This window comes from Chelonoidis abingdonii, chromosome 11 (assembly GCF_003597395.2).
Source record: "Chelonoidis abingdonii isolate Lonesome George chromosome 11, CheloAbing_2.0, whole genome shotgun sequence".
In the NCBI taxonomy this organism is placed as follows: domain Eukaryota; kingdom Metazoa; phylum Chordata; order Testudines; family Testudinidae; genus Chelonoidis; species Chelonoidis abingdonii.
Window position 1 is genome coordinate 53,605,023 of NC_133779.1, and position 26,047 is coordinate 53,631,069.

General features: G+C 52.6%; 1 protein-coding gene across 2 annotated transcripts in view; it reads right to left on the reverse strand.

Moving 5' to 3' along the window:
* The window catches only part of LOC116834321 (Fc receptor-like protein 3), a 39,905-nt gene extending 14,747 nt beyond the window's left edge, over window positions 1-25,158 (reverse strand). For both annotated transcript variants that reach the window (XM_032796315.2, XM_032796316.2), the window contains exons 1-6: window positions 25,068-25,158; window positions 18,355-18,369; window positions 15,221-15,478; window positions 13,304-13,570; window positions 5,689-5,973; window positions 2,500-2,787 (exon numbers count right to left, since the gene is read on the reverse strand). In XM_032796315.2, the coding sequence (XP_032652206.2) occupies window positions 2,500-2,787; window positions 5,689-5,973; window positions 13,304-13,570; window positions 15,221-15,478; window positions 18,355-18,369; window positions 25,068-25,158 (1,204 nt within the window). The remainder of the gene's footprint in view (window positions 1-2,499; window positions 2,788-5,688; window positions 5,974-13,303; window positions 13,571-15,220; window positions 15,479-18,354; window positions 18,370-25,067) is intronic.
* Between the last annotated feature and the right edge of the window lie 889 nt (window positions 25,159-26,047).

Genomic DNA, 26,047 nt, shown 5'->3' on the forward strand with positions numbered 1-26,047 from the left:
CGGTCCTGGGGCCGGTTTTGTTCAATATCTTCATCAATGATTTGGAGGATGGCGTGGACTGCACTCTCAGCAAGTTCGCAGATGACACTAAACTGAGAGGAGTGGTAGATATGCTGGAGGGTAGGGATAGATACAGAGGGACCTAGACAAATAAGAGGACTGGGCCAACAGAAATCTGATGAGGTTCAACAAGGACAAGTGCAGAGTCCCGCACTTAGGACGGAAGAATCCCATGCACTGCTATAGACTAGGAACTGAGTGGCTAGGGAGCAGTTCTGTAGAAAAGAGACTATGGGTTATAGTGGACGAGAAGCTGGATATGAGGCGACAGAGTGCCCTTGTTGCCAAGAAGGCTAATGGCATTTTGGCCTGTATAAGTAGGGGCATTGCCATCAGATTGAGGGATGTGATCATTTCCCTCTATTCAGCATTGGTGAGGCTCATCTGGAGTACTGTGCCCAGTTTTGGGCCCCACACTACAAGACAGATGTGGAAAAATTGGAAAGAGTTCAGCAGAGGGCAACAAAAATGAGTAGGGGGCAGGAGCACATGACTTATGAGGAGAGGCTGAGGGAACTGGGATTGTTTAGTCTGCAGAAGAGAAGAATGAGGGGGGATTTGATAGCTGCTTTCAACTACCTGAAAGGGGGTTCCAAAGAGGATGGATCTAGACTGTTCTCAGTGGTAGCAGATGACGACAAGGAGCAATGGTCTCAAGTTGCAGTGGGCAGGTTTAGGTTGGATATTAGGAAAAACTTTTTTACTAGAGGGTGGTGAAGCACTGGAATGGGTTCCCTAGGAGGTGGTGGAATCTCCTTCCTTAGAGGTTTTTAAGTCAGGCTTGACAAAGCCCTGGCTGGGATGATTGAGTTGGGATTGGTCCTGCTTTGAGCAGGGGATTGGACTGGATACCTCCTGAGTCCCTTCCAACCCTGATAATCTATGATTTATCGATGGGTTTGGGTGCAGGAGGAGGCTCTGGCTAGGGGTGGGCAGATGTTCAAAGGGTGGGAGGGGCTCTGGGTTGGGGCAGGGGGTGGTGGCAGGAAGGGGCGAGGGCTCCATCTGGTGGTGCGGGCTCTGAGATGGGTTGGGGATGAGGGTTTCAGGGGTTGGAGGGGGCTGCAGGTTGAGGCAGGGGGAGGTCAGGGCTCCATCTGGGGGTTGTGGCTCTGGGGTGGGGCCAGAGATGAGGGTTTGGGGTGCATGAGGGGGTCCAGGCTCGGGGGTGGCGGCAGAGGGATTCAGGGTATGGGAGGGCCTCTGAGGTGGGCAGAGGGGTTCAGGGTGCAGGAGTGGATGCAGGTTGAGGCAGGGAGTTGGGGCGCAGAGGGAGGTGAGGGCTCCATCTGCTATGTGGGCTCTGGGTGTAGCGGGATGAGGGGTTTGGGGTGCAGAGGGAGGTGAGGACTTCCATCTGGGGGTGCAGACCGGGGGGGCCAGTGATGAGAATTGGGGTGCAGGTGGGGGCTCTGGGTTGGGGCCTCCCAGGACTGGGGCAGCAGGGGTTGGGGCTTGGAGTGGGGAATGGGCTTCCCTCCAGCGACTCCCCACGACGACGATGCAACGGTGGGGGGGAGTAAGGCAGGTTCCTGCCTGCCTGATTCCATGCTGTGCCAGGAAGCCGCCAGCACATCCAGCTCCCAGGGCAAGTGGCAGCGCGCTGCTCTTGCCCACAGGCAATCACCCCACTGCAGAGCTGGTACTCAGGGCGGGGACAGTGTGCGGACCCAGTGCCCCTCCACCCAGGAGCCAGACCAGCTGGCGGGGCAAGCACAGAGCCAGGACAGTTAAGAACCTGCGTTCGCTGCCGCAGCACCACCGACTGGACTTTACCTGCCCATCGCGGTATGCTTGACCAGAGCCACCCGGCGGTCCTTTTCAACCCAGTGTTCTGGTCAAAAACCAGACGCCTGGCAACCCCAGGCTGCTCTGAGGCCCAGCCACCTCCCCAGCCAGCTGCGATCCCCCTGCACACAAGCGTACCCCACACCCACCAGCTTGGCTCTGTGCCCCCTCTAGTGGTGCTGGGCTATGCCTAGTGGTAGCTGAGCCTGCTATAGTCGTGGCTGCTGAGCTGGAGCTTTCGACTCAGGCAGGAGAGGCTCCTACATTTAGAGCCCATTCCCGGGTTCTCCGGGTTGCCAGCAGCCTGCCTGAGGGCGCAGTGTGACATGCTCCATCTCTGCAGGGTGGGGAGGCTGGCAGTCGGCAGTGGTACCCCCCAGGGTGTGTGTGACAGGCCTCTCTGCCCTGTAGGGGAGTTTGACAAAAGCAGTTCAACCAGCACCATTCACAGCCCCGTGCGGAGGCCACATCCCTCCCTGGGGCTTCCAGCTGCTACATCCATGGGCCTCGCCCCTCTCAGCAGTCCCAAGCCAGCAACAGTGTCCCCCCAACGCCCTCCTGCTGACCTTATGGCTAGGGAGAGTGTCTCATGCCCACCCGGGGCGGGGTAAAGCCTCTGTCAACACATCACTCAGCTGGGACCTGGCTTACCCTTCACAGCAACTTTCACCCTTTGGCTCGATGCTGGGACATTGCCATTGGAGGCCATGCAGTAATACTCTCCTGTGTCGGTCTCCGTGGCTGCAGGGATCTCATAGACCATCCTCTGAGAGCTCTGAGTCTCTGTTCTCAGAGCCTGTCTGGAGCCCTCCCGGTGCCAGGAGAAGGTGATTGGCCCTGTGCCCATAGACAGAGAGCAGCTCAGCATCAGCCACTCCCCTTCCGTCACCTGCCCCCCGAGGGGCTGGACCTCCAGGGAGACTTGGGACGCCGGGATTCCTGTGGGAGAGGGGGACAAAGGAGGGCAGGACGTGCTGCGGTGACCCAAGGGATGGGCGCGGTGCCATCCAGACAGATCAGCACTTCTGCCCCCAGGTAAGGGTAGGCTCCTGGGTGTAAAGCATTGATCTGAGGAGGGGACAGGAGGCAGGGCCCAGGCCCACAACACTACGGGTCATGGGCCCACATGAAGTGTGTGGTAAATCTGCTCAGGTCTGCAAAGGCTGGTGTATGTTCACTGGCCATTGATGAAGTGGTGAATCAATTAATAAATTCGCACTGCTCATCTTGAGCAGCGCAAGATGGTCTGTTCCTGAGGTATGAGGCTGGGAGCTGGGGGGATTTGGCTTCTGCCTTTCTCTGTGTGATTCATAGAATATTAGGGTTGGAAGAGACCTCAGGAGGTCATCTAGTCCAACCCCCTGCTCAAAGCAGGACCAACACCAACTAAATCATCCCAGCCAGAGCTTTGTAAAGCAAGGCCTTAAAAACCTCTAAGGATGGCCAGGGCCAGCTCCAGGATTTTTGCCGCCCCAAGTGGCTGAAGAGAAAAAAAAAGCCGCGATCGCAATCCTCAGCAGCTCCACTGTGATGCTTTCTTCTTCGGCAGCAATTTGGTGGCAGGTCCTTCCCTCCAAGAGGGACCGAGGGACCTGCCACTGAATTGCTGCCGAAGAGACCGACTTGCTGCCCCTTCTCCTTGGCCACCTCAAGCACCTGCTTGCTTGGCTGGTGCCGGAAGCCGACCCTGAGGATGGCGATTCCACCACCTCCCTAGGTAACCCATTCCAGTGCTTCACCACTCTCCTAGGGAAACAGTGTTTTCTAATATTCAACCTAGACCTTCCCCACTGCAACTTGAGACCACTGTTTCCTTTTCTGTCATCTGGTACCACTGAAAACAGCCGAGCTCCATCCTCTTTGGAACCCCCGTTCAGGTAGTTGAAGGCTGCTATCAAATCCCACCTCACTCTTCTCTTCTGCAGACTAAATAACCCCAGTGGCTCTGGGACATTCATGCAATTTAGCTGGGTGGGAGGCTCCACATGCTGTTGTGCTGAGTGAGCACAGCACCTGGAGGGGTTTGCTCAGTGATGAGCTGCCAAAATTTTAGGAACCGGTTCCCTACCGGGTCTTTGGTGGCACGGCTCTGGCGGGTGAAGGACCCGCCGCCGAAGACCCGGTAGGGAACCACCCGGTGAGTACACCTCCCACCCATGTCCTGCCCCCAACTGCTTCCCTCAGAAACCGCAACCCGAATGCCCCCCGCTCCTTGTCCCCTGACCACTCCTTCCCGAGACACCCAACCCTAACTACCCAGGACTCCACCTCCTGCCCACTCGCCCTGCTCCCTGTCCCCTGACTGCCCTGACCCCATCCACCAACACTCCGACAGACCCCCAGAACTCCCACGCAGCACCTACCCAACCCCTCCCTTCCCCATCCCCTGACTGCCCCCCAAAAGCCTCTGCCCCATCCAACCCCACCCCGCTCCCTGTCCCTGCCTTATCCAATCCCCCCAACCCCGGCCTCTTACCCGCACCGGGGCCTGGCTGGAGCCGCGCCGCGCGGCCGGAGTCAAGGCTGGGGACCGGAGTCAGGGCCCGACTGGGGCCAGAGCTGTGCCATGTGCCAGAGTTAGGGCCTAGGATGGGGCCTGAGCCAGAGCCACGCAGCTGGAGTTGGGCCCAGGACCCGGCCTGGAGCCAGAGTCAGGGCCTGGGCTGGGGTCCGGCCAGAAGCTGCGCTGCGCGGACCGAGTCAGGCCGTGCGGCGCCTGGAGCTCTTCTCATGCCCTATCGCTGCCCCCGTTCACCTGCAGGAAGCCCTGCTTCCCACGAATCAGCTGATTTACGGGAAGCAGGGGAGGGGGAGCAGAAGCCGGGGGGAGCGTCAGGGGAGGAGGTGGAGCTAGGTGAACTGGGGCCAGGGGCAAGGCAGAGAGCTGCCACAGATTTTGTTAAATTTAAAAGCCTTTTTAGAACCAGGACAACCAGTTCTAAAAGGGCTTCTAAATTTAACAACTGGTTCCCACGAACTGGTGGGAACTGGCTCCAGCTCACCACTGGGTTTGCTGCTTGTCAATAGCAAACCATTGTGAGAGACAGCCCAGGCTGGTAGGGGACTCAGTGGTCCCACAGTCCCAGGCTGTACCCCAGGGATCCCGCCACAGTCAGAATCTGCAGCTGGGGGATAATCTGCCCACACCACAGGACCCAGCCTTGTCACTGATGGTCAAATCAGCATCAGCCCTAACACATGAGGGTTAATCTGCCTGCCAAAAACATGCCGAGATCCCCTTTGTACCATCGGTCAGTCTAGGCTCTGCTGTGATCCTGCTCTCACTGCAGCAAGGGGAATTTTTCCATTGACTCCAACAGGAGCAAACCAGGCCCTTTATCTGGGTCAGTCTCACCTATCCTGTCAGCTGGGTTACAGTAGCAAATCAGAACAATCCAAGATAATGTCATCTGGCCCCTCTCCCTGAGGCCTCCAAGCCTTTGCTTTGGCATCAAGTTTTCTGCCAAGATTTCATTGTATCCAGGGCCAGATTCTCACATGAGCTCAACCCCCAGCATCCCCCACCCTGGTCAGGTTCTCCCATGAGCTGACGTACTGTGCTCTTTTGGCCCTATGCAAGCAGAGTTGATTCGACTCCAGCTGCAGTTCCTGTCTCCCGGGGTCTGAAGCTCTATTTTGCACCATGGAATTTATCAGGGTCCTCCCTGCACCTTGGATTTCAGCCTGCAAATGCACTGGACTGTGGCAGCGGCGGGTTGGCCCCATGTGGGCTCAGAAGCCACAGGAAGCTCTGCATAGATTCCATGTGGTTTTCTTTCCATCCCAGGTAGGTGGGAACCTTCAGAACCTGTCCCCAGCATCCCTGCCCCAGACACTCACGTTTAACAGCAATCTTTAACTCGGGACTCTGTTTCCAAACACTTGCGGTCACCGTCTGCACCTCGCAATGGTAAGATCCTGAGTCTTGTAGCCCTGCTACTGGGATGTGGTAGTCAGGGGAGCTCCTAGGTTCTCCCAAGACCCTGCTGTCTTTGTAGAAGAATCTCTGAAGCGGTGTGTCCAATTTCTGGGGGTTGAGCTGCATGACACAACTCAGGGTCACCGGGCTTCCTTCTATGGGGTCACCCGAGCCTGCTGCCTTCAGCACTGGAGTCGAAAACAACTCTAGAAGGAGATCAGACTTGGTCACCAACAGTGTTCAGTGCCAGAGCCCAGGGTGGGCTTTGGAAACTAGTGCATTTCAGACTGACAGACAGACAGACTGCCTCATTCCCAATCTCTGCTCCCCATTCCTAAAATCTCCCATCATAATGAACCTGTTTCCCTTTGAGAGAACATTTCACTGTCATTTGGAGTCCTGATCCCCTGTAACAGCCCATCATTAATTTTTGTTGGTGTTTAAAGTCTCTGACGACATCAGAACGGACCTCCTTGGAGGGACCTTCTGCTGTTTTATCTCCCATCATGGCAGCTGGGAGCTGCAGAGATGGAACTGCTGATCCTGCAATGCTGGGCAAGGGGAGGCAGAGCCAGACCTCGGTGCAGATGGACGGGGAGGTCATGTCAGAGCAGGACCCCAGGGTGTTCTCTCTCCCTGTCAGCTGTCCGAGATTTGCGGGGGATGGTTGTTTGTTGTGGTCTGAGGCTGGTTTCGGAGGTGGGGAGGGCAGGATTTCAGAGCCCACTTTGATATTTATTTATTGGCTCCTGTTGACTGTGTTTGAATGCATGTTTTGTGCTCTGTCTTCTGAGGCCCCCTGAGGGAGGCAGGTAGCAGGTGCCAGATGATCATTTGTGAGGCCATTATTAGGTATTATCATCATTGTCTTTCATTGTGTTATCCAACCTCACTTGCTTTGCTCCGTGTAGACATACAGATATTAAAATATTTCTCAAACATACGTTGTTAGCAGCTACAGCTCTTGCTCCTTCTTTGCAGAGGTGGATTAGGGGTTTGTGGGGCCCTGGACCAGAACAAATGGGGGCCCCTTCTGCCTGAAGCCCCCCTTCACATTCCCCTGGCACTCCTGCCAGGGAGTGGGGTTGGGGTGCAGAGGCTTCTCCTGCTGCCCGACAGGAGCACTGGGTGAGTAGGGGGAATGGGTCAAGGAATGGGGGTGCCCATTTTTCCAGGCCCCCCCATTGGCCCAGTGCCTAATCTGCCACTGATTCTCTGCCCTTCTGTCTGCAGCAAGTAAAATTGTCATCACTCACCCTTGTGCATTTTCCAACCCCCTAGCTTCCCCTCAGAGCCAAAGCCAAGAGTCAGGAGCCCCATCCCAACAGATGGGACATCTTGTCTGGGGAGCACTAATTAGGCTAAAGTTAAAAGATGCAGTTCCCAGGAAACGAAGCTCTGATCTTTTATAAAGAATCTTTGCACCATTCACTTATGTATCATAGATCATTAGGGTTGGAAGGGACCTCAGGAGATCATCTAGTCCAACCCCCTTCTCAAAGCAGGATCGATCCCCAAATGGCTCCTCAAGGATTGAACTTACAACCCTGGGTTTAGCAGGCCAATGCTCAAACTTCTGAGCTACCCCTCCCTGCTGTGGCTAAGATTCCCATCTCTTTTAGTTTAGCTAAGGAAACCCCCTGCCAGGCGACTGACAGGAATAATTGTCCCTTTTCCCATGCAGAGTGCCCTGTGCCTTCTATGTGTGAACCAAGGGCAGGGAGGAGGATGGAAGCTGTAGGAGTTAAACCAACCAGAGCCAGCTGGCTGGGAGACCCAGAAAACTGAAGGTCAAACAGGGTAAACCCCATTCCCCCAAGAAATCTAAACTACCCTGCCATCACCTCCAGCCCCATTGCACTTTTGTTTGCCTGATTTATCTCTGTGTGAATAATCTGTCTTGTTCCTCTGATGCAATGTCTCATGTCCTATGATAAGCCCTGGAAAATGGGATGTGAAACGTATTAGATACAATCAAAGAATGTCTGGCCCTTGTCCATTGATTTACAGAGCTATAAGAGGTTGTTTGTTTCCTTTCTAATTGGTTGCTGAGCTCTAGAACTGACAGCTATTGTGTAGCACAAGCAAGAGGCAGGAATGTTAAGAGATATAAGCATATAAAATCGGAGAGCCCAGTTCATAGTCCAGGCTAATACTGAAATACAATCCATGGAATGATTTAAACCTTCTGACTTACAGCAGCATCGAAGAGACAAGGTGGGGGAGGTAATATCTCTTATTGGCTCAACATCTGTTGGTGAGAGCGACAAGCTTTCGTGCATACACAGATCTCTTCTTCAGGTCCAGGGAAGGTCCTCAGGCGTAGTCTACACTAGGAAATTAGGTCGGTATAACTGTGTCACTCGGGACTGTGAAAAATCCATCCCGCTGAGCAATACAGTTAAACCAACCTAATCCCCGGTGTAGACAAGGCTAGGCCAATGGGAGAATTCTAGCTACCATCTCTCAAGGAGACGGATTACCTATGCTGATGGAAGAATCCTGTCTGTTGGTGTAGGTAGTGACTTCACTGAGGTGCTACAGCCTTGCAGGAGCAACGATGCTGCTGTGTCACTGTAGCAGTTTATGTGTAGACAAACCCTCGGAGTGTCACAGCTAAACACTAGGTTGAGTTGGTGGGTTCTGGTCTGTGGGGAGCTGGCTTCCGATGATGAGCTTGAAGAGGCTGGGAAATTATTCGAAGGCTGGAAGAGAAGGTTCAGGAAAGATTTTTTTCTAGAATCTTTCAGCTGCCCACAGGCCAGGATCAACCAACCCAAAGCGGCACCAGACTCAGCCAGAACAACAGGTGCAAAACCTGTAGACACAGCTCCACTGCTACAATGATCCACACACCCCAAAACATACCTGTCAAGATCCTTGAGTCCTACACAGGCGTATCCCAACATGTGGTGTACCTCATCCAGCGCACTGAATGCCCCAATAACAACTATGTGGATAAAATGAGACAATCACTACACCAGGGGTGGGGAACCTTTTTTCTATCAGGGACCATTGACCCCCAGAAAAAATCAGTCATGGGCCATACACAGACCCGTGGGGGAGTGTGGAGGCTTGTGGCTTCCCCTAGGCTCCGGGATGGGGCTACAAAGGAGGGGGTCAGGGTGTGGGAGGGGGCTCCGGGCTGGGGGAGGGCTCCATCTGGGGGTGCGGGCTCTGAGGTGGGGCTGGGAACAAGGAGTTTGGAGTGCAGGAGGGGGCTCAGGGCTGGGGCAGGGGGGTTGGGTGTGGGAGGAGGTTCGGAGTGCTGGCTCTGGGAGGGAATTTGGGTGCAGGAGGGGGCTCAGGGCTGTGGCAGGTCGGGTGTGGGAGGAGGTTTGGGGTTCTGGCTCTGGGAGGGAGTTTGGGTGTGGGAGGGGGCTCAGGGCTGGGGCAGGTCGGGTGTGGGAGGAGGTTCGGAGTGCTGGCTCTGGGAGGGAGTTTGGGTGCAGGAGGGGGCTCAGGTCTGGGGCAGACAGGCGCGGGGTGTAGATCTCGAGCGCTCTCTCTCAGAGTNCAGGTGTTTGGGGTGTGGGAGGAAGTTTGGGATGTTGGCTCCGGGAAGAAGGAAGGAGTTTGGGTGTGGGAGGTGGCTCAGGGCTGGGGCAGGTGGGGTGCTGGCTCTGGGAGAGAGTTTGGGTGTGGGAGGGGGCTCAGGGCTGGGGCAGGAAGTTCGGGGTGTGGGCTCCAGCCATGCAGCGCTTACCTCAAGTGGCTCCCAGCCGGTGGTACAGCAGGGCTAAGGCAGGCTCCCTGCCTACCCTGTCTCTGCACTGCTCCTGGAAGCAGCTGGCATGTCTAGCCTGTAGGCAGAGGCACAGCCAGGCAGCTCTGCGCACTGCCCGCAGGCATCACCCCTGCCCTCCGCCTGCAGTTTCCGGCCAATGGGAGCTGTAGAACCGGCGCTGGGGGTGGGGGCAGCACACAGAGCTTCCCTGATTGCTCCTTCACCTAGGGGCCACAGCGACATGCTGGCTGCTTCCAGGAGCTGCAGGGGTGGGGGGATGCTGAGGCTCAGTGCTTTCGGCCTGTGGTGCAGAGATTTGGTGCAGGTCGGATGAAATTAAGCGGCTCTCAGGATCCATTCTATGGACCATAGGTTCTCCACCCCTGCACTACGCTCTCAAATGAACTCACACAGAAACATGACAGAAGACAAAAAACCCTGTCACTTGTGGGCAAAGAGTTTTCACAGAACAGTCACTGCATATCTGACCTCTCGGTCCTTGTCCTCAAAGGAAACTTGCACAACACCTTCAAAAGATGAACGTGGGAACTTCAGTTCAGAACTTTGCTTGACACTAAAAATCATGGACCAATAGAGACACTGGATTTATGGCTTATTACAAGAATCTCCAACCCCCTAACCTCCCCCCTTACAGTTTCCTCTCCCCTATGACTGGAGGGGTGTTAACTGGCCACTTCCCCTCGAATGGTCCCTTGAAATATGTTAACTCCTGATGCTAAACAATCTGTCCCACCTTGTATTTAGCTGTGACACTCTCGGTACCTTTCCCAGTCCTGGAGAAGAGCTCTGTGTGGCCCAAAAGCTTGTCTCTCTCACCAACAGAAGGTTGATCCAATAAAAGCAATTATCTCTCCCCCCACCCCCACTCCTTGTCTCTCTAATATCCCGGGACCAACAAGGCTACAACACTAAACCCCCACGTAGAAAAGACTCTCTCCCCTCCCCCCACATTATGGTCACAGCATGAAGCAGAGTTGACAGAACCTACCAACAAGCTGCTGAATCCAGAAGTGTGACACGATGCCCAGACTAGCTGTGTGGAAAGGGCTCTCCCCTACACCAGGGTCACTGGGGTCAGGAGAAGTGGGGAGATTTCATTTCAAAGACTGTGTTTCTCCTGCTATTCTTTAATATGACAAACTGCAGATTAGCTGGCTGAATCTGCGCTCTTTAATGAGCCCTCACTAACTAATGCCATACGCAGGGGTCTCTGACGTAAGCCCAGGCAAACTGGCCTAAGAAAAGTTAAAACAATACTGTCACGCAATTGCTTTCGGTATTTTAAACTTGTCCCTTTCATCCCAAACTATTTAAATAGCAGGGCTGTCATAAACAGATAAGAAAAGTTAATAGCACAGAAGTACTTTATATCTCTTTGACTGTAAAGGGTTAACAAGTTCAGTAAGCCTGGCTGTCACCTGACCAGAGAACCAATCAGGAGACAGGATACTTTCAAATCTGACAGTTTCTGTGTGTGCAGTTAGTTTTGGTGTTGGTTCACTCTGGGGCTCAGCAGACCAGATGCTGCACCAGTCCTCAAGTCTCCCTGATACGAGATTCTATATCCAAAGAAATAGGTGAGACTAGATAGAGACTTAATTTATAAAGCGGAGTTAGGCTTTATGTTTGTTTCTCCTTATTTGCAACTGTCGCATTTGGCTGGAACGAGCGTTCAGATTTTTGTATGTTTGCTGAAGATTTAATTTGTACTTGAAACTAGTTGGGCTGGAGGTCTTCCAAGTGACCTATAGCTAAAAAAAAACCCTGTACCTAATCCATCTTAAATTTACAAACGATAATTATTTACTGTTTTTTCTCTCTTTAAATTAAAGTTTCTTGTTAAGGAACCTGATTGGTTTATTGCTGGTCTGTGAGACCCCAGGGACGCGAGTCTGGATCACCAGGGAATTCGGTGGGCGAGAAGGAGGAAGGAAGAGAGAGCCGTTAATTCCCTCTCTATGGCAGATTACTTCTCTCTTCAGGGAGCGTCTGAGGGGGAATGAGAAGGAGGGAGAACACGTTGAATGTCCTCCTCTGTTTGTAATTCAAGAGTTTGAAATCACAGTGATCTCCAGGGTAACCCCAGGGGGGAAGCCTGGGAGAGGAATGTGCGGGGAGGTTACTTTCCTTGTGTAGATCCAGAGGGTCTGGGTCTTGGGGTTCCCCTGGCAAGGTTTTGGGGGGACCAAAGTGTACCAGGCACTGGAATTCCTGGTTGGTGGCAGTGCTACAGGTTCTAAGCTGGTAATCAAGCTTAGAGGAATTCATGCTGGTACCCCATCTCTTGGACGCTAAGGTTCAGAGTGGGGATTTGTACCATGACAAGGTCCCACACGCTGAGCCTTAAAAGTGCCTTCGAGACAAGCGTATCCTTCCTCCCTGGAGAAATCCTGGATGTATGAGAAATGTATCAGAGGATCTAAAAAACTGATGAACGTAAATAAATAAGAAATTTCGGTGATCTGCACTCTTCCTCGGTACACCTGCCCAGGGCTGCCCAGAGGGGGTGGGGGAAGACGGGCAGTTTGCCCCAGACCCCACAGAGGCCCCCATGAGAGGTTTTTGGGGCCCCTGGAGCAGGGTCCTTCACTCGCTCTGGGGGCCCTGGAAAACTGTTGTGGGGCCCTGGCCCCTGGAGCTTCTGCCGCTTCGGGTTGTCATTGGAAATTTGGAGGCAGGGGGTCCTTCTGCTCCGGGATCCGCTGCCGAAGTGCCACGAAGACCAGCGGCGGGGGGTCCTTCCAGCACTTTGGCAGCGGGTCGCAGGGTGGGTCTTCAGCAGCAATTTGGCAGCGGGGGGTCCCTGAATCCTCTGGGTGGTCCTGCACCTGCTGAGCCTCAATACTAGTGTATGACTCTATTGGTGTGTTCAGTGCATGCCTAGAACTCTGGTTGTGTGTACACTTGGCTGGTGCCGTGTTAATGGTAGACCGGTGTGGTCCTGAGTGAATTAATAAACTGTTGATTGGTTAAGAATAACCAAGTGACTTGATCTGAGAAATACTGTCCCAGGTAAAAGCTGACCTGAAAAGAACCTAGCATAAAAATGAATACGCTAACCGCTCATGGGGCTCTGTAGAAGGGGTTGTCCATTTAGATTCCATTCCAATACTGGTTACAGCTCTTATCACATTGACAAATCGAGTCTGTTAGATCTCAGCTTTAAAATCGAACTGGCACCTCGGCACGTTCCTAAAATGGATCCATTTTATGCTGACGCCCGTCCCTGTCTGCTGAGCTGTAACACTGCTGTTTCTACAGCTAGAGATAAAGGGCCTGATTCTGACCTCACTTACCCCTGGAGACGTCAGCCGTAGCAGACAGGGCCAGTGTCAAAGCAAGGGGAGATCAGATTTAGGACTAAAGTCACTAGGCCAAATAATGACTCTCCTAATTGCAGCTAGGTAAAGGCAAAGCCTTCCCCTCCAAGGAAGCCGGGGTAGGATATCCGATGCTTATTGTGTGAAGAAAGAGGTGCCAGGGTCAAGCAATTGTGACTGTGTTCTCTGCACCACATGACCTCGCACACACCATACGTGCAAGGTCACGCCTTGCACCACTGACAGAAGACCCACCAGGGCTCAACTCTGAGTATGTCCTGTGTGCTGGGACTAGGGTGACCAGATGTCTCAATTTTATAGGGACAGTCCTTATATTTGGGTGTTTGTCTTATATAGGTGCATATTACCCCCCTCCTGCTGTCCTGATTTTTCACACTTGCTGTCTGGTCACCCTAGCTGGGACTGTCTTGTCTCTGCCCAGCCTCCTCACTCACAAAAATTCCTCACCTTGGACAGAAATAGACGCCGGAGGAGAATTGACTTCAGTAAACATGACTGTAGTCCTCATTGATCCAGTGCAGTGATATTTGCCACTGTCACGTGTCCTTGCTTGTTTGATGGACAGCTCTGAGTTCACATGGGATGGTGTAACATCTACTCCATCTCTGTAATATCTTATCCCAGACACCTTTGCTCCTTTCCATCCGTAGCACCTCAGGCACAGCGGGTCCCCTTCGAACACACCATAGTAAGGGACCTGGAGAATTAGCCAATCTGAAAGAGAGACATCGAGGGCCAGTGGTGAGTTACAGCATGGTCCAACGGGACCCATGCCCAGGGGCCCCAGCCAATTTGGCCCCCCCGGAAAAATCTTCTCCCACTATGACCATGGGGCTGGAGGAGCTCTTGCTGCCCACCGTGGCCCCTGGGCACAGAACTTCTCCAGTCTCGGGGCTGTGGGGGCGGGGTGAGGGGAGGGGTGGAAAGGAGCGAGCAGGGGGAGGTGCCATGAGGTAACGGCGGAATGGGACAGGGCTATGGGCGGAATGGGGCGGATTCAGGGGAAGGGACAGAGCTGGGCTGGGTGTGGAACGGGGGCAGGGCCATAGGGGAAGAGGCAGAATGGGATGGGGCCATGGGCAGGGCTGCAGGCAGAAGGGGCGGGGCCATGGTTATGGCACTGGGCTCCTCCCCCAACTTGCTCCAGCCCAGGGCCCCAGGAGACCTTAATCCACCTCTGCCGAGAGCAGCTCCAGGAGATCACAGCACCAGGGATCTCAGTGCACTCAGTTCTGCAGGCTGTGGGTTGCAAGTCACACTCACCCCTTGCGGGGAGGGAGAGGGAGAGTTAGGCAACAAATTCCCCAGGCCTCAGGTAAAAGTGAACCACAAGAAAATCCTTTCTAGCCAGGAGAAAGTCAGACATTAATTTGCCCTGGGGCAGGCGAGCCAGAGAACAGCAAGAGGGGTGCAGGCAGGAGACAGGGTCAGGGCTCTGGAGAGAGAGAGCGAGAGGAAAACAGCATCAGAGGAGGTGGGATGGCAGGTCCCAAAAGGGGAGGGAGGAGTTGTGCCCGCTGGCCTGCAGCGTGGAATTTAGGAGCAAACCCAGATTCTATTGACTGATCCCCCACCACAGCCCACCCCAGGAGCAGCCTCCCAGGACTGCAGGGACAGGAGCACTGCTGCTCTGGCTCCAGTGAGCTAGGTGCAGGTGCCCCAAGTCCTTTCTACTGCAACCAGGGGGCCTCCAGGTAGGGTGACCACCCATCCCTTATTTTAAGGACTCTTTGATTCATAGATTCTAGGACTGGAAGGGACCTCAAGAGGTCATCGAGTCCAGTCCCCTGCCCTCATGGCAGGACCAAATACTGTCCAGACCATTCCTGACAGGCATTTATCTAACCTACTCTTAAATATCTCCAGAGATGGAGATTCCACAACGTCCCTAGGCAGTTTATTCCAGTGTTTAACCACCCTGACAGTTAGGAACTTTTTCCTAATGTCCAACCTAAACCTCCCTTGCTGCAGTTTAAGCCCATTGCTTCTTGTTCTATCCTTAGAAGCTAATTATTAATTCAATATTAAATTGAAGCTTACAACAATTGGACTATTCCTGAGGGCAGTAGAAATGTGCATGTTAGAGAACAACATGCTCTGCTAAGGGAAATGGTGTTTCCCTAAATTGTCCCTTATTTTTCATGTGGTTTTCCCTAATTTCCATCCAACAAAGGTGGCCCCCTCACCTGCAGGCTAGATCCCTGCCAGAGCCCGAGTGAAGCTGTGGCAGGTAACTGGCAGCATTTCCCTCCACACTGCTTCAGGAGGCTGGGTTTGCCCCACTGCAGAATGGGCAGCAGCTCCACAGGGCCCCACAGGTCAGAGAAGAGCAGAATGGCTCCAACCTGCTCTTATGTTACTCACTTTCAGAAATGGTCAGCTGAACGGGGTCGCTTCGCTCGGAGTCAGAAGCCTTGCACTGGTATCTACCTGCATCCTCCTCCTGTGTGTATTTAATTCTGAGGTTGTTTTTTTCTGTGGATCTGAAGGGCTTGTGGTTGCGATACCATGTGAATCTCCGTCCAGAAGGGTGAGATGTGCTGCATGTCAGAGTAACGCTCTCCCCCCTAAACACTGTGCTCCACGGAGGGTCAAGGGTCAGCCTGGTCTTTTGTGCAGTTGCTGAAGGGCCAGTGGAGAGGGAGGGAGAGAACAGGGCAAAGCCGACCTCAGCGTAAGGGAGGAGATGAGCCCCATGCCCTCAGCATGGGAGGCCGGACCCAGGGAACTGCGCAGGGCTACGCTCTAGGCTGGGATTGCCAAAGGGATTAGGCTCCTGACTGCCTGGGCAGTGCCCCTGGTTATCGAGTATTGTTTATCACTAGGGAGGGGGCGATGTTACAGTAGCGCCCCATGACATCCAAGTCCTGTTTAGCATTAGGGGGTCATGGACTAATGTCCCAATGGCAGCGGCAGCAGGTTATATGGGCTCATCGTGCCCGAGCACCAGGAATATTCAAGGCCTGGGGCTGCGCTCCACCAATATTTGGAGCTGGGTTTCTCCCCTGGCCCTGCCTGGACAGGCCCCTTCCCTGCACCCCGGAGAGTTGCTCCCCCCCTCACCTCAGAGCTTCTATGCCTGAAAAAAAAGCAGCCCGTGCTTCTTTCCCTTGCTTGTGCTGCCGGCTGCCTGCCGCTGCTTCTGCCTAAGGCTATAGAGAGCAGCAGCCAGCAGACTGTTGGAGCACCTGAGGGGGGACAGGGAGAGGGAGAGGGGAGGCGGGAGGCGGCACGCACCGTGCTGGAGCCCCTCTCCTGTCCCCCGCACCCACCTGGAGAAGATGCCAAGGGGACTTCAGCCAGGAGATGGACATCTGGAGTGGACCTCACTCACCTGAGCAGCTGCTGGGGCTTCGGTGAGGTTTGACCCTGTGATCCACACCCCCTGCAGCTCCACTCCTGCCCAATGCTGGCCAGTGAGGCTATGGTGAGGGCAGCAAGGGGGAAGGAAGCCACATGTGATGGCAGTCCCCCCCGCTCCCAGCACCCACTCACCACAGGGGAGATAGGGGAGGGGGCTTCCTAGATCTGAGCAGCTGGGGCTTGGTGAATTTTGTGACTCCCCGCCGCCAGCCACCACCCTACAGTCCCACTCCTGCCCCACGCTGGGCAAGGGGCAGCCCCATCCCCAGTGAGACTATGGTGAGGGGCAGCAGCAGGGGAGGCCACATATGATGGCAAATCCCCCCACCCACCCCGGTACCCACCATAGGGAGGCAAGTTGGCTTTCTGGACCTGAGAGAGGCCCTAGAAGCATGTGCAGTGACCGTGGTGCAGAGCTAGTGTGTTGCTGAGGGGGAAGCGGAGGGGTCCCTCCCCTGGCTTGCTGCTGCCATTGGGGGGTGGGGGAGTCCTCTCTGGCCCTAGCCTGGGGCAGCCTGTCTGCACCCAAGTTCCTTATCCCCAGCCCTGCCCCAGCCGCAGAGCCTGCGCCCCCAGCACCCCAACCCTGAGCACCCTCCTGCACTGTGAACCCCTCATCCCCAGCCCCACCCCAGAGCCCTCACCTGAGGGGAAAAAAGTGCAACTTAAATTTGGTGGTCAGCTTGGAGTATCGTGTTTAGCACAATACTTGATTATTTTACACCCTTTAAAGTATGTAACTAGTCGTATACAGATGTTACGAAGTGGGAATGTTCTTAATGTTTTCTCTGAATACTGTGTGTGTGCCTCAGTTTCCCTATGCATTTCTCAAGGATCTAGATGATGGGATAAGGGGGTGTGATTGTTGTAGAGCCCTAGAGAGCCAGTGTGATGCCGTCTGCACAGAGAAGGGCCGAAATCCTGTCTCCGGGCAACTGATGGCCTGGGCCGCTCTCCTGCAAGGTGCCAACTGAAGGTGTTGGAGAGCAAAGAGATCAGGTGGCCTCCTAATGCCTGGAAAAGAGACAAAGGCCAGAGGAGGGAGTGTCAGTGCCCTGCGGACTTCTGGGAAGCACATGGTGTGGAAGGGGATGCTGGGATGCTTTGGAACTACTCCATACAAAGCCAGTCAGGACTCTGTGGGAGCCTCCTCTCTCTGAGCAGACTGTCTCCAGGGCAAGAAGCTTACACCTTCCTGGGTCTGACCTCAGAGCATTCAGCTTGCCCTTCCACACTGTGCGCTTTCCGCAGTGAGTCTGCCCAGCCAGATTCTGGGGCAACCAGAGGTCCCTGCAGCCCAACTCTGCAATCAGACGTGACTCTCAGCCAGCCAGTAAAACAGAAGGTTTATTGGACAACAAGAACACAGTCTAAAACAGAGCTTGTAGGTACAGAAAACAGGACCTGTCAGTCAGGTCCATTTTAGAGGCTGGGGAGCCTAGACCCAAGTTCTGGGCCTCTCCCCATTTCCCCAGCCAGCTCAAAACTGACACTCCCTCCTCTGGCCTTTGTGTCTCTTCTGGACAAGGAGGCCACCTGATGTCTTTGTCCCCAACATCTTCAGTTGGCACCTTGCAGGGGAAACTGAGGCACCCACACAGTATTCAGAGAAAACATTAAGAACATTCCCACTTTGTCACAACAGGTGCAACAAAATATAATACCGTATATTGAAGCAGGCAAGTGCTCCTTCTGACTTTCCACTTTTAATTGACCCTTGTAATCTTGTGGTGCTGATGTGTTGTAGCTTCATTTTATATTGGCTTACAGGGCGGGAGCAGGTGGACACCATCATTTTGGGCACCACCAAAAATTATACAAACCTGCCGCCTATGCCCAATGGTGTCCCCTTGGTACCAAGGTATTGTCTAGTACTAGGGGGCAGTGAGGGGGCAGTGAGGTAATGTCCCAGCAGCCCCCCGTACCCAGGTACTGTCTGGTGGTAGGGGGCAGTGGGGTAATGTCACAGCAGCCCCCCATACCCAGGTACTGTCTCGTGGTAGGAAGTAGTGGGGTAATGTCAGAGCAGTTCCCCGTACCCAGGTACTATCTAGTATTAGAGAGCAGGGGCAGCACCCCCGGTACCTGGACGTTAGGGGTTGGGGCAGGAATAATCAGAGACGAGTAGGACTCACCAGCTAGGCCAAGGGCTGCAAAAGAAACGAGAAGGAGTGAGGCTGAGTACAGAGCCTGTTTCCCCCAACACCAGCGCGGGGGCTGTTACAGGAAGCCCTCTGGCCTGTATTGAGCAGCCGCTCAGACACAGGGATCACAGAGGCAGGGGCAGCTCCAGGCACCAGCACACCAAGCGCGTGCCTGGGGTGGCAAGCCATGGGGGGCGCTCTGCCAGTCGCGGTGAGGGCGGCAGGCAGGTTGCCTTCGGCGGCGCACCTGCGGAGGGTCTGCTGGTCCCATGGCTTCGGCAGACCTCCCGCAGGCATGCCGCCAAATCCGTGGGACCAGGGACCTCCCTCAGGCAAGCTGCTGAAGGCAGCCTGCCTGCCGTGCTTGGGGCGGCAAAATACCTAGAACTGCCCCTGCACAAAGGTCCCTTCTTGCGTCACAGTTTAGGGAGGGGGCCCGCTCCCCAGGTGGTCAAGCCCTCAGTCATATGGTATAATTCCCAAATCTGGACCTTAGCGTCCAAAATCTGGATACCAGCATGAATCCTCTAAGCTTAATACCAGCTAGAACCTGTAACGCTGCCACCAACCAGGATTCCAGTGCCTGATACACTCTGGTCCCCCAAACCTTCCCTGGGACCCCAAGACCCAGATCCCCTGGATCTTAATACAGGAAAAGTAAACTCTTCCCTCACTATACCACTCCTAGGCTTCCCTCCCTGGGTTCTCTAGAAGATCACTGTGCTTCAAACTCCATGAAACACACACAGAGAAATCAGATTTCTCCTCCCTTCTCCTCTCTCTTTCCCCCTTCCTGTTGGTGCACTAAGGATAATCCTAAGTAACTTAGAAGGTAAAAGGCAATAAGAATATAAGGTCTCCCTGTTTCAGGCCTCTAGTGAACAGAGTCCTTCATGTTTAAACTCTAATCGACCTCAGAGGCTGGCAGAGGGAAAGGCCAGATGCACAGCCCTTATCAGTTGTTAAGGCTGCTCAAACTGGTATGGAGCAAAAATAATGAAGCCTGCATACTTTTGGTCAAGGGAGAGGAGATAATGGTTTACAAAGACAAGGTCGTAATTCACGCCAGCTTAATTAACTGTTCAATGTAACTCTACAAGGGGGAGAGGGGGGAGAAACAGAGAAGAATGGTGTGGAAAAGAATGCTGGGCAGTCCGGACAGAAGAGGAGGGAAACGGGGGCTTGCTAGTCAGCGAGAAAAGTTCTCATGGAATAGAAGGACACAGACTGCTGTGTTTTTAACTGGGCTTGGATCTGAGGCGTACGAAGTCTCCCAGCTCCGCTTTGGCATCTCAAATAAACTTGTTGTTTTGCTCTCCATCTCGGTGTTGTTTATGGCGCTAAGACGCCGGGCACGGACTAGCCACGTGTTGCCTCAGCAGTCCTATCTGCACCAACAGTTTTGGCTTCCCTGGGTGGGCAAAGCTTGAGGCTAAAATCTGCTGCCCGAACCCCTCTTGGCGCCAACGGACGCGCCGCACGACCGACGCTCCAGTGCGCACCCGTGATTTCATCAGGGGCCTCGGTGGAGACGTGGTTTGGTCGACCCCGGAGGCACAATGGTGCAAGCGCAGCTCGGCGACAGTGGCAGAAGCAGCTGCCGGCGCGACGGTGCAGACACTGGTCCTTGGATATAGGGCTGACGGGTTGCAGAACCGGTCCCTTGGATAAGAGTAGAACAGTCCAGAGTGGTGTGGACTTAGGCCCGAGGCTGGGGACCCAGTCATTGTTAATTCCCATTGAGACGATAGAGCATCATATAATGGGTCAAGGGCATGGTATGGGGTGCTAGGTATGGTGTACACCCTTAGAATGCATTCTAGTAAATTGGGAAGTGTTTGGATCAGATCCACTAACTAAAAGCAAACTAAAAAGAATTCTGCACAGTAGACTGGCCTCTATTATCAACTAGAGGACCAGAAAAGGGTGGCCACCGAAGGATCACTTAATTCTAACACAATCCTTCAACTACTCCTGTTTGTCAGAGAACAGGTAGCTTGCTGAACTGTTTTGTATGGAAGACTCTTGAAAAATCCCCACTGTGGCTCCTGTTCTTCCCCCTGTCTGGCGGAGTGCAAGGATTCAAAAGCAGGATCGGGCCCAGACAGGCAGGCAACAGACAGAGAGATTGGAAAACAGATTGGAAAACTTTAGCGGATGTAGTGGAAAGGAAGGAGTCAGTAAGTGTAAGCAGGGGATTTCAAATACCCAGGATTTACTTGGAATGGTGATTTGAGTTGACCAGAAGTAGCTGTTGGGAGACAAGCAAGTGATTTAAGGGAGTGATGAGAAGTTAACTGTAGCTGCTGGAGGGAACCGGAGCTGAGTCTTGTAAAAATGCTAAAGAGGAAATTCTTGGTGTCTTTGAAATGTTGTAAATAAATTACAAGAAAATATGGGGTAATTCCTCTGTTTTGCCTGAAGTCACAAGGGTATTTGTATCTTTCAAGCGATGATTGTTGCGCCTAGAAGGGGCAGACCTCTGTTTTTTGTCTTTCAGATAATCAAAGAAACTGATGCCAGTTGAACAGCATTCAATGTACCATGCTTTACTGGCACAATAGAAATTATGTTTTGTGTTCTATGTTCTGTCTTGTGGTGTTTGTCTTGTGGCCAGAATTGTTGTGTTAATATTTTTATAAAATAGTCTAGTTTAAAATCAAACAAAAGGTTAAATGAAAATGCAGATACTTGTCTTGTTCAACTTGGAATACAAAGGTTTGGATAAATCAGGGGAATGTGATATACTAAAAGTCTAATACATTTCCTTAAGTAAGAAAAAAACTTCATTGGCCAAATAATTGCAAAAATTGTTGTTAAAATTTGCATACCAACAGTCCTTTGAAAGCCAAGACATGAAAAGTTAACCACTCCCCATATTGTACATGAAGATCCTTCTGGCTACCTCAGATTTCTAGCCAGAGGGCTGGGGATGGTGGAAAGCTATTGGACTGGAGAGTGAATTGAATGAACTCCTCAAATGTGGGTGTGCTTCTTCTAGCTTCTTGCTCCAAGTTCTGTATAAGGTTATTTTAGTAAAAGGGTATGTGTGATATATATATATTGAATAATAAGACTAATGTACTGTATAATGACAATGTTTATATGTTCATTTGCGGAAAAAAATGTATAAGTGAAGAGTGAAAGTTCCATTTACAGGTTAAAAGAAGTCAAGAAGGAAAAAAAAAAAGACAAAGAACAAAATAAGTTAACTGGAAAAAAAGGAAAATTAACTGGCAGGCTCAGGCTATACATAAGACACTGGCTCACAGTCAAGACTTGGCTGACAACCAAGAAAGGAAGGAGGGCTTGAATTGCCCACGCAGCTATGAGATCTGCAAAACACTGCCAGGCACTAATGAAAGTGTTAGGTTTCTTTTCTCACAGGTAAGGAAGTGCTACCCGAAGAGACTGGAGCCCTGCCACTCCTTGGAACAGAAAACTGGATTGATCGTAAAGGTCCACCAGCGAAAGACTGCTTTGACTCCATGCTGAAAGGCCCAAGTCCTGCTGACTACCAACACCGCTGTGAAGTGCCAAAGACTGACTGCTTGGACCCAAGATTCTCACTGCAAAAAGACCCCTCCACCTCGGGAAAATTCTCCTGCTGATGACAGCCTATTTCCCTTCTGTGCCTTCTGGACGCAGGGAAAAGTACAAGTGAAGTACTAGTAACCTCTCCCTTGTCCTTTGACGGGTCACTGTGCTTTGATTTTTCTAGAAAAAGCAAAACCATTACAGGGTGATGTGCTAGTACCTCTCCCCTGGGGATGCTGCACACGACTGTTTTGGAAAGAAGAAGAACACTCATCCACTGAAATTGCCAAAGTCCAGGAATTCCTGACAAAGAAAGAACATTAAGAACTGACCCTGGTGAAGAAACAAAGAATTATACACTGGCGAGAGGACATTTGTGGGACCCATGCTTGGAAATGTGATATTAATTGTTTTTGGGGTTTATTCTACAGGCTGCCCTGTGTCATGGAGAGTGACTAATAATGTAACCCCTTTCCTATGCTATTAATGTTGATGCCTTTTTGAAAGTACCTGAGAATACTTAAATAACAGATGGTAATATAGTAACTATACTAGGAAAGATGGTATGAATATACTGAGGCTGGGAAGGCATTTGGCAAGTGGGATCTAGTATGTGTAGGAATTCAGGATTTCCTGAGTGACCAGCTGATGGCCATTCAGAGTGATCTTAAGTACAGGACTTGGCCCACTGCCTTACAGACGCATCAGGAATACATCCGATCTTGTGGATCATGGAGACATACGTGGACACTTCCTGGGTGGCTTCCCAGGGCATTAACCCTTATTGGAAGTAAATGCTGTACTTATGTCCCAGAAAATACACAGGACATTAACAAACACATCCTGTTGGCCAAACAGGCTTTTGACAGTGAAGGCCAGGAAAGGGAACCCACTATTTTCTGATTCCCTCTGGAGCTGGTTACCCAACCTGGGAAACTAGGGGGAGGCATTGTTCGCCTCCTACTCACTGGTGGGTGTGTGTATTGTTCTCTTTTCTTGCTTGCTTGCTGTAAAGCCGTCCAGCTCCCTGAAGCTAATCGCATGTTGTTCTTAAAATGTGAGAACACTCAGCCAAAAGTTTGTTGAGTATTCTCAAGGAGGGATTGTGTGGGTGTCACTAAGGATAATCCTAAGTAACTTAGAAGGTAAAAGGCAATAAGGATATAAGGTCTCCCTGTTTCAGGCCTCTAGTGAACAAGAGTCCTTCAGTTTAAACTCTAATCGACCTCAGAGGCTGGCAGAGGGGAAAGGCAGGTGCACAGCCCTTATCAGTTGAAGGCGCTCAAATGGTATGGAGCAAAAATAATGAAGCCTGCATACTTTTGGTCAAGGGAGAGGAGATAATGGTTACAAAGACAAGGTCGTAATTCACGCCAGCTTTAATTAACTGTTCAATGTAACCTACAAGGGGAGAGGGAGGGGGGAAGACAGAGAAAGAAGTGTGTGAGAAAAGAATGCTGGCAGTCCGACGAAGAAGAGGAGGGAAACGGCGGGTTGGCTTGCAGTGAGAAAAGTTTCATGGATAGAAAGGAACAGACTGCTTGTTTGTAACTGGGCTGGATCTGAGCGTACTAAGTCTCCCAGCGTCCGCTTTGGGACCCCAAATAAACTTGTGTTTTGCTTCTCCATCTCGGTGTGTTTTGCGCTAAGCACGCCGGGCACGGACTACCACTGTTGTTTGCCTCAGCAGTCTATCTGCATGCAACATTCCTGGGTATCCGGAGAGAGAGATAAACACACCAGGCAGGTTTTTCCTTCCCCCTCTCTCTCCCTCCCAGATTCTTCCCACCCTGGGACACTAAGAGAGATAAACACGGAGAGCAAGTTTTCCCTCACCCCTGTCTTTTCTTCTCCCCACCAAATTCCTAGTTCCTTACACAAGATATTCAAAGATCAATTAGATTCTAAAAAAAAGGAAAACTTTAATAAAGAAGGGAAAACCTTAAAAATGGTCTCTGTAATCAAGATGACATTTTGCAGGGTCGGTTAGCTTATAAAACAATGGATAAACAGCCTTATCCAGAAAAAATACAATTTACAATATTTCCAGCAAACTACACATTTGCACATAAAGAAAAAAAACAAATAAAAGGATTATCCTGTCTTTCTACCTTTGTACTTACAGATTGGAAACAGAAGATTAGAGAGCCTGTAGAGAGGTGTGGTGACCCTCAGAGCCTAGAGAGCACACACACACAGAACAAAGGACCCACACCCAAACTTCCCTCCACCCAGAGTTGAACGTATCTTGTCTCCTGATTGGTCCTCTGGTCAGGTGTTGTTTGTTAACCCTTTCCAAGTGAAAGAGACATTAACCCTTAGCTATCTGTTTATGACACCCTCACCTCCCCTGCACATGGGGACATGGAGCACACACGGGCCAGGGGCTCCTCCAAAGCCTCCCGTGGAGTCTGGGGCAGAGCTGGGAGAGAGCCCAGGTGTCCAGACGCCTAGGGCTGCACCGTCAGGACTAAGCACAGACCAGAACCTGGCTGGGATGGGATCAGGGTGAGCCCATGGACTCGGAGTGCTGCCAGGCCTGCGCCTGGTTTGTCACACGAGACACCTGCTGGCATCACATCCCAGCTACCCTAGCAGCTCACCTGCCCAACCCTCTGTGCCTGGCCCCGCTGCCCCAATGACATTGGCCATAGCATGTCCCTCTGTAGGACCATGTTGGATCCCTCCTGAGACCAGAGCCCAGCTCTCTTCATTCCCCGGAGTGTGAAGATCTGGGAAGCCAGCGAACCCAGGGGACCCCACGCTGAGCTGGGCAGGACACATGCTGCTCCCCTGGTGTCCCCAGCTCTGCAGCTCAGTGAATGGGGCTGATGTCTCACCTGCTCTCGGACAGTGAAATGTCTTCCCTGGCTGTCACCAGATCTCGCTGCCACCTCATGCCCACAGCTAAAATGGCCCTTTCCTTGGCACTAATTGCCCCCTTGGGGCTGTCTGCAGATTGGCCAGAGACTGAATGGGCCACTGAGACCTCCTCTCTGTCCCTGCAGGGGGGGATCCCTCTGAATCTCACTAAACTCCTCTGGGACAGGTGGTCCCCCCTACAGTTTGCATGGGCTGTCAGCACCTTGGGACTGCAGTACAATCACCCAACCCTCCTGCCCACTCCCGTGGCTCCCCCAGCACCTAGCCCCCCAGTCCCTACTCACCCAGCACAAGCAGCACTGCCCTCCCCGGCATCCTGGATGCTGTGAAAGGGGCCTGCTGACGTACCGCAGCAAAACATGCTCCCCTTTGCATAACGTCTCTTCTAGCGAAAGAGGAAGTAAGTAGCTTTCCCTTTCACAAAAGGGCTGCTCCACTCAACTAGGGTGACCGGATGTCCTGATTTTATAGGGACAGTCCTGATATTTGGGGCTTTGCTTATATGGGCACCTATTACCCCCCACCCCCTATATAGGCACTTATTACCCCCCAACCCCATCCCAATTTTTCACACTTAGTATCCTGTCACCCTATGCCCAGCCCAGGGACTGGAGCCAGCTGACAGGAGCTCAGCACTCACTCACAGCCAGCCTGGGATGAGGCTGCTGCAGCCCTGGGGATGGGGTGTTACCCATCGCCTCTCCTGGGGCCAAGAGATCTTTGACCCCCGTATGGAGCCACCCCCAGGCACAGGCAGGGGATCTTGGTTCAGCCTCGTCCTGGCTCTTGTATATACCAGGCGAGACACAGAGGACCAGACCCCAGTGTGTGTAAATTGTCATTGCTCTGGTGAAATCAATGGAGTGATTTACACCAGCTGTGGATCTGGCCTAGGGTTCTTGTCTCTCTCTGGTGTTTCTGCACATTGCCAGCGTTCAGCTGCTGACCCTACACATGACCCTAGAGGATCTGCATCCCCCTGGCTCCCTAACCCACCCACCCCCCAACCGACACTCCCGGCTTGCCCAGCTCATTTGCCCCGTTTATAATGCCAGTAACAATGCTGGGTTCCCAGCCAGCCCATTACAGGCCTGAACCCGATCTCACTTTTGCTGGGTTTGCTCCTGGGACTGGCTCCTGATTCACCCCCAGAGGAGCGAGCAGCACTTGGCCATGCTAGTTCAAGTGAGGAGCAAACACGGGAGGCTGGTCAAAACAAAGAGGCAAATGGTGCTAAAAATATTACATTGAAAATGCAGCTTGG